At 34.4% G+C, this 8301-nt stretch overlaps 1 protein-coding gene across 1 annotated transcript; it reads right to left on the minus strand.

The window, feature by feature from the left end:
- Positions 1-5821: 5821 nt before the first annotated feature.
- LOC140851466 (diaminopimelate decarboxylase 1, chloroplastic-like) lies at positions 5822-7396 on the minus strand. Its single transcript, XM_073243004.1, has 4 exons — positions 7385-7396; positions 6424-6546; positions 6251-6340; positions 5822-6149 (listed from the first exon to the last, which is right to left on the minus strand). Exons 1-4 carry the CDS (start codon positions 7394-7396, stop codon positions 6072-6074), a joined length of 303 nt encoding a protein of 100 aa, XP_073099105.1. The 3' UTR covers positions 5822-6071.
- Positions 7397-8301: the final 905 nt, after the last annotated feature.

The raw sequence follows: 8301 nt of genomic DNA on the forward strand, positions 1-8301 counted from the left end.
AAAAATAATAGTTTATACTGATCACTCAGCAATTAAATATTTACTTGAAAAGAAGGATGCGAAACCGAGACTAATTCGTTGGGTGCTCTTATTGCAGGAATTTGACTTGGAGATTAGGGATAAGAAAGGAGCAGAAAATCTTGTAGCAGATCACTTGTCTCGGTTAGAGTTAAGTAAAGAAATTGAGAACACTGAGGTACCCATTAATGAGTCATTCCCTGATGAACAATTATTTGCATTACTCACATCTAGTACACCCTGGTATGCTGATATTGTTAATTTTAAGGCATGTGATATTATTCCTTCGAAATTTAATTATCAGCAAAAAAAGAAATTTTTACATGATGCAAAATATTATTTTTGGGAGGATCCATATTTATATAAGTATTGTCCAGATCAGCTTATTAGGAAATGTGTGCCTGATGATGAAATTAAAAATATTTTAAAACACTGCCATTCATTAGAGTGTGGAGGCCATTTTGGACCCAACAAAACAGCTGCTAAAGTATTACAGTGTGGTTTTTATTGGCCTAACCTGTTTAAAGATGCTATTGCTTTTGTTTCTTCTTGTGACCGATGTCAAAAAACTGGAAATATTTTTTTTAGACAGAAAATGCCACTAACCAATATCCTTGAAGTAGAACTGTTCGATGTGTGGGGATTAGATTTTATGGGGCCTTTTCCACCTTCTCATTCAAATCAATACATCCTGGTGGCGGTGGATTATGTATCCAAATGGATTGAGGCAGTAGCACTTCCCTCTAATGATGCCAAGAGTGTGCTCAAGTTCTTAAAGAAATACATATTCACACACTTTGGTATTCCAAGAGCTACTGTCAACTCATCAAGAAAGGACTGGTCCCTAAAATTAGATGATGCGTTATGGGCATATAGAACAGCATTCAAAACGCCAATTGGGATGTCCCCATATCGTCTAGTTTATGGAAAAGCATGCCATTTACCTGTGGAGCTAGAGCATCAGCTTACTGGGCAACTAGGTTGCTAAATTTCAATATGGAAGCTGCTGGGGAGAAAAGGTTATTACAGCTTAATGAACTTGATGAGTTCCGCCTCCATGCATATGAAAATGCAAGAATTTACAAGGAGAGAACGAAAAGATGGCATGACAAACATATTGTGAGGCGTGAATTCCAACCAGGACAAAAGGTGTTGCTGTATAACTCTCGCCTAAAGCTATTTCCAGGCAAGCTCCGGTCTAGGTGGTCAGGTCCATTTGAGATTATACAAGTTTTTCCACATGGAGCTGTTGAGCTGAAGAGTGGTGATAGGACCTTCAAAGTCAATGGGCAAAGGTTGAAGGAATACATAGATGGAGGATTTGAGCAACCAAAAACCTCCATAGTACTGATATAATGCATTGGGATAGTCAAGCTAACGACTATAAACTAGTGCTTCTTGGGAGGCAACCCAAGCAAATTTTTTTTTTTATTTTTTTGAGTCAATTTTAATCCTCACTATATTTTCAAGGTTTGAATGGACGTTGTTCACTTTTTGTAGGCACATTGAAGAAGACAAGAGATATGAAATGACTGAGGATGAGTTGCAAACTCACACAAGCGCATAGGCACGCTACAAAGGGGAGTACCCCTAACCTTTAAGAATGCCTTGCTATAATATGTATTGTGATGATGATCTTGTCATTGAGCACAATGTCAAATTCAGATTTGGGGGTGCATTTGCATGAGCATTTCGTGTTAATAATATAGGATTGCCATTATGTTTGCATCTTTATCTTTTTTTTTTTAATAAAATTTAAAAAAAAAAAAATTGGAATGTTGATTCATTGATCACTTGTAAGGATATAGAGGGGGACAATTTTACTTTTGTGTTAGTGTTTGGCTATCTTAGCTTTAAATTTGGAAGTCAAATTCAGGGATTGACTGTTTTATACTTGTAAATACTTAAATAAAATCTCGTATAGGAGATAGTTACTTTGCTTCGCCAATCCTATTTGTGAGCTTTGTTGCAATAAAATGTAGACAATTTACTTGGGAGAAATGATATAGGCATTCCTTTGGCATATCCTTTTTGACCCCTTGTATTTTCTTTTCATCCTATCTCATATCTACTGTTCATATTTTTTGAGAATAAATTGATTATAATGGTTAGAGTATACTGAATTTTTAGTTTTCCTTCCCTTCAAAAAAAAAAAAAAAAAAAAAAAAAAAAGCACAATCTACTCCGCTGTTTCAAGTTGCCTAGTAACTAGGAGCATTCATGAGCCCCATGTTTGCTTTTACGTCAAACAGTGACTTGAATTATGAGTATGCAAAGCACTTTGAGTATATGACTTGTTGAGTAACCGGGTGCCTTCATCACCAATGTCGGTATTCGCGTAAAAAGGCAAATGATGACTTAAGGAAGAGTGCCAAAGTGTATAGGCTGTTCTAAAAGTATAAAATAAAACAAATAAAGGAAGGGATGTAAAGCATAAGTAATTGAGTATGCTCTGATTTATTGTGGTTAATTTATTTTCACTTATGTGACCATAACCATCATTCTTGTTGCTTGCTTTCCATTTTTTTTTTTTTTTTTATCCAAAAAAGTCCTATTGATCTCTTGAGTACGTTGTTTGCACTATTGGAGATGGGCTGATAGGATTTTGCATTCAGGATTGGATGTTTGAACCGAATTATTTTATTAAAATCTAAAGAAAGCAGAGTAGCTATTGATTGTGCGTAATTTTGTTTGAGTATGAATGAGTTTGGAATAGTTAGCTTGTGGGTTTGCCTTTCGATTTTGGGTTGAGGTGGTTAAGCCATGGCATTTGGGTATTACTCCTTTGTGTCTAGATGGATTTTGAGTATATTAATGTTAAATAAAGTTTTTAGCATTAATTTTTTGAGATTCTTCATTTTTGATTTGGACTTTTCTTTTGCTTGGGGACAACCAAAAACTTAAGTTTGGGGGTATTTGATGTATTGCATTTTTATAGTAATTATTATTATTAGTTTTTAATGATTTTGATAAAATTGGTATAATAATTAACTAAATAAATATAAGAACCTGATATGTTTTATGTCAATTGCAGGTAATTGAGCCAGGTCACACCTAATTGGGCTTAACCATGTTTTAAAGGTCAAATTAAGTGAAATTGGTTGAGTCCGATTCAGCAGGGTTTGTCATCCGGAGTCATCAGGTCTTGCATCAAAATCAGAGTCCATCTCAAAGCAGAATAACCAAATCAAGATATCAATGGACCCCACACCTTATCCTTTTTGGCATCATCATCCAGAAAAGAAACTAGAGGTGCAGGAAATAAATCAAGCAGTTAATCTCTCCCATCTAGTCAACCAATCTAAATTCTAGATATTTTGGTGTGAGGACCCCTAAAAGGTAAGCTACAGGACTCCAAATTGAGCAAGATTAGATCCTACAGAATTTTGAGAGAAGCAAGAAAGGAACATAATTTACAGAATTGAATTTGGATTCTAAATGAGGTGGCTACAATAGGTTGAAGTTGGTAACAATGTTGGACACAACAAGAAATACCCGATACACCCAGATTCTTCTTAGTGTTTCTTGGCACAAAGATCTGATATGGCAACCAATTTTGGGTGGCAAAGAGCTATCTTGGAAATAATTAAATAGAAGAAAATTAGAGTCCAAACTAATTCTGCATGAGGAGCAAACTGAGAAAGAATTGGAACCAATTCTTGAAAAACTTGATTTGGACAGCCGAAATCTTACTTTATTTTGCAGATTTTGTGGACCCAGAAAGGAAGAAATTTTTCTCCTCTAATTAACCATGCCTCCTTTCCTTCTTTTACTATGGAAATCATAATAAAATCAGAAAATTTGGACAGCATAAGGAGTAGATGGCTGGTGGTTGCTTAAAGCCTATCCAAAGGAGGAGAGATTCTATACTAAATAAAAAGAATGATATATAGAATAAAATCATGAGAAAAATACCACCTTAACCCTAGCCCTAGCCCTATTTAAGGATCCTAAAACACCAGCAGGAAGGAGGAGAATCATCTTTGAAAGCTAGAAATCAAGCAAGGAGAGTTTGGAGTATCTGGAAGATTTGAAGAGAAGATTCATTCGGCTCTGCAATTCCTTCAGAGTTTTTTCTTTCTCTTGTTTACTTTGAATTTATTTTCTAGAACTCATTGTTAGGATGATTTTGGAGTTTTATTCAAGTAAACTTGAGTTTGATTTTGTTATGATGAAAAGCTAAATTTCTAGCTAGGGTACCTGATGTAGCTTGAATTAAATTTCAATTCCAGAATCTTGTATTAATTTTCTTTGTTAATGCAATTGTTTGTTATTTGCGCTTAATGCTTTTAAGTATTATTATCTTTGGTACTTGATTGATTTCGACTTATAATTGGTACTGGGAAGGAAGATTATAAATTGGAGTTAATAACAAATATCATAGGAATAATAATTGGAGCGGGAGCAGAAGATTCGACCTGTGGGATCTTGAAAATAATCACTGTGCTTGTTGAACTAATTGAAATCTATTTTACTATTGGAAGATAGATTATAGGTTTTAATTAGTATATTTAATAAGACTCGGGAGAGATTATTAAATAATTTAGGATTATTTATCCTTGCATTAATAATTAAATTTAGATTATTAATCGGAATAGCTGGAATTGATAATTGGTCCAAGTGAAATCAGATATACCCTAGTGCTTTATCAATCGAATTTTGATTCAGCTTTCATTGAGTTCTTTAGAGTTAATTTTATTTTCCATTATCATTCAGTTTCGATCGTTTAGATATTAGTAAAATTAACGTTCATTTTTTGTAATTAAACTCAGTCCTCGTGGGAACGATCTCTTATTTATCATTATATTACTTGAGCGATTTCGTGCACTTGCGAAATAGGCTATCAACTACTATAGATTAATCATGGTATTTAAGAATGGATATATGAATTTGGATCTTTAGCCTAACGAAGACGTCGGGATGAAAGGATTATATGAGAATCCGTACAGACGTATATTTAATCAGTTATTGTTAGAAAGATCTTAAGTACTAATATAGGACTAAAAAATCCATTGCCTCTTTTGGATGAGATTCTGAATTGTTACAAATAGTTTCAAAATCAATTCAACTAATAATCTATAAAAACTAAAAAATACTGTAACATAGATTCATTAAAATTGATCATAAACTGATCATGATATTTATAAATGAATACATAAATTTTGACCCTTAACTTGACATTCGTTAGACCTTAAACAGAAAAAGTATGCAAGAATCCCCTCACATCAATTATCCACTAAAAAAATCATGAATATTTATATAAAATCATGAAATTCAAATAATGCCCACTGACCGACCCTTTTGGATGGAATTCTAAATTACTACGGGTAGGAGTGACCCAAATTGAAGCTAGATGTTGGGATCAAGTGGTCTTCGCAATTCTATGGGCTGATGGCGTAAAGGAAGCATACGTCTTGTGATTTTTTTTTTTTTAATTATCCTTTGTAACGAATGGTGGGCTAAATAAAGGCTTGAATATTAAACACGGGACACATCCTTTAGGGTTTGATCGAGACATCAAATGGTTCCTGTCTTTGTCGAGGAAAAGAACTGGACAGTACCCCATCAAATTAAATGAGTATCCATGTTTGAAAGCCTTGAAAGCCATGCAACAGGGTGTAAGATACAGCATAATTAATAAATATGTGCTTTGAAGAAAAAGAACAAGAAAAACACCAATTTATGACCCATCATGCCCCATGGGAACGCATTTCGAACTCAGACTGTCACCCTTTCATGTAGAATCTCAACAGCACAAACCCAACAAACACGATAAAAGTTCTTCATGCACAAACTCGCAGACTGGTAAAGTCATGCTAGTACCACAGCACATATTATAAAAATAAGATAATGTGAAGCGTACATCAACCGATCTTGCTCACCTTCTCTGCTGTTTGCAATAATCAATCACAGATACCAAGCAGCCATCAATACAAACCGTTTGTCGAATGATGCATATCACATACAATTCCAATGCATTGCATGCATATGCAAATAAACAGTATGAGAGCAACATTACATTTCAGTTAAACAAAATGGCTATGGCTCAAAAATTAGAGACCGTCAAAAAACTTCAATAAGTCCTCGAAAGTCTCCCCATGTCTGATCTTCACCAAGGATCCATTGTCCACCTATAAAATAAGCAAGATAATAGTCTTAGATGTTGCCAATAATTGATCAAATGTTCATGTACTAAGGAAAGAGAGAAACTACGAGTGAGCTAATTGCATACCCAATATTCAGGGGGTCGCATTTTAAGATTATATGTCGAAGCCATGCTCATGCAATAAGCACCAGCATCATGAACAACCAGGCCAGCTCCCTGAAAGTGTGTTAAACTCCATTAAGTAAATCCAGAAAAGACTAAACTAGTACAAGGAACAGACCATATTAGAAGAGTATAACCTTGGCCGGCGTTGGAAGCTCTCTATCCTTTCCTAAGAAATCGGCCGACTCACAGACAGGTCCTACCACATCAAAGGTTGAGACTTCTGCATCTGGAGGGGGAGGAGACACCAGCTCTATGTGCTACACCACCATGCATAAGATGCATTATTAACCATGAAAGAAAATTAATTGGCGATAGTAATGCAGATTACTCATTTTGTTTTCTAACGACATGAGATCGTACAGTGCCAAAATAAAATCTTGCTGGTATAAAAAAGTTATAAAATTGAGGAGACATAATTAGCTAAGGACATGGTATGTGGTGGTTTGTAATGAATGGTAAACTGTATGCATTGTCCGCCCAACCGACCTAAACTGGTGCCGAACTGGACCTGTAAGGCCTTTAGGTTGGCAAGTGGCCCGAACCCGGCTTGAACCACTCAAAAGTGAGCAGAATTGTGAAATTCATTGGTGTGGCATGCATGGGAAAGTTCAGGCTACCACATGACTTAAGAGAGGGCCACAAGATGGCCTTCTCTCTTTTCTTAAGAAATTCAGCTTCTAACCATGGGTTTTGCGTGGAAAAATCAGGAGGAAGGACTAGTTGTTTTTCAGCCCAAATGCAAACCAAATCAGGTATAATCTTCTCTCCTCATCATTATTCTCTTTTTTCCATTCTTATGCCTAAATAGGCCAAAAATTGATAATTTCAAGGACAATCATGTCAAAATTTATAACTGGACATGATTTCATGATATATTGTAAATCCAAGGATGATTTATGTCTTGAAGAAGCAATCAGAATTTTTCATTGATCATGTAATTTTCTAAAAAAATAATTTTGATTTAGAAAATAATAAGTAACAAGATAATATTCAAAAATTTTAAAAAATGGAAGCATGTTTTGAGGTATGCATGCTACTTGATTCTTATTTGGCAGCAATTTAAATAAATTTGGGCATGATTATGGCTACCCAAACCTGAGCCTCCATACAAATAAATTTCAAAAATAAGTGATAATTAAAGCATAACCATGGACTACAAATCACATGTAGCACATCTAACAGGGCCAACATTTACCAAACTAATTTTTTTTAGATATTTATAATTAACTATTGATTATTAAATAAAAATAGATTAAAATATTTAAAACATATATGTATATGACTCAAAGTCATTTGGTCTAATTCGATTGTCATGGTTCAGTTATGCCATGTAGGGGATGGACCATGGAACATCTCGTAGGACCTATGAAGATACAATAACGTATAGAAGATCAGACAGCACATAGAAGGACGTATCTGGATCCTTATCGTACATCAAATTCCATTTTTCACAGCCAAGATATAGCCCATATGCATATCCTTTGTCTGAGACATTGTGTTCGAGATGCTACTACCCTCCACAGACTCAGCCAAGTTATAGGTTAGATTTTGTCATGACCTTTCCTTAGATGATAGAGGGCAATATCAGACATAGAATCAATATCATCATGATTATCTAGGAATCTCAGATTATCAGTAGGTGGTAGCAGGGGAGAGCAAAATATCTAGGTCAGAGTCATGTCCAAAACACTAACAATGAACAAGATCTTGATGTCGACAAGTGGCATAGACAATCCATGAGGAACTAAATATTGGTATATCTTTTGTTAATTCAAATCAATTTGATATTGTTATTTAAAATCTCAAAAATATACACTGTCTATGTTTAATTATTATAGATCTATCTAATTATTATAATTACATTCATAAAGCAATCATACAGTCTCTTCAGACCAATATGAAATAAAATAGCATTAAAATACCTTTAAAATTATAATTTAAAATTCAGTAAATCTTCAATAACCTTAGAAAACCAAAAAATAAAAAAGGCAAAAACATTGAACCCATACACA

This window comes from Elaeis guineensis, chromosome 9 (genome assembly GCF_000442705.2).
Source record: "Elaeis guineensis isolate ETL-2024a chromosome 9, EG11, whole genome shotgun sequence".
In the NCBI taxonomy this organism is placed as follows: Eukaryota; Viridiplantae; Streptophyta; class Magnoliopsida; order Arecales; family Arecaceae; genus Elaeis; species Elaeis guineensis.

Excerpts from the sequence above, each read along its gene's own strand:
- LOC140851466 (XM_073243004.1), bottom strand. Across the intron at positions 6,341-6,423 it reads AGCTTCCAACGCCGGCCAAG|GGAGCTGGCCTGGTTGTTCA; the intron begins GTTATACTCTTC and ends ACACACTTTCAG. Across the intron at positions 6,150-6,250 it reads TGCGACCCCCTGAATATTGG|GTGGACAATGGATCCTTGGT; the intron begins GTATGCAATTAG and ends CTTATTTTATAG.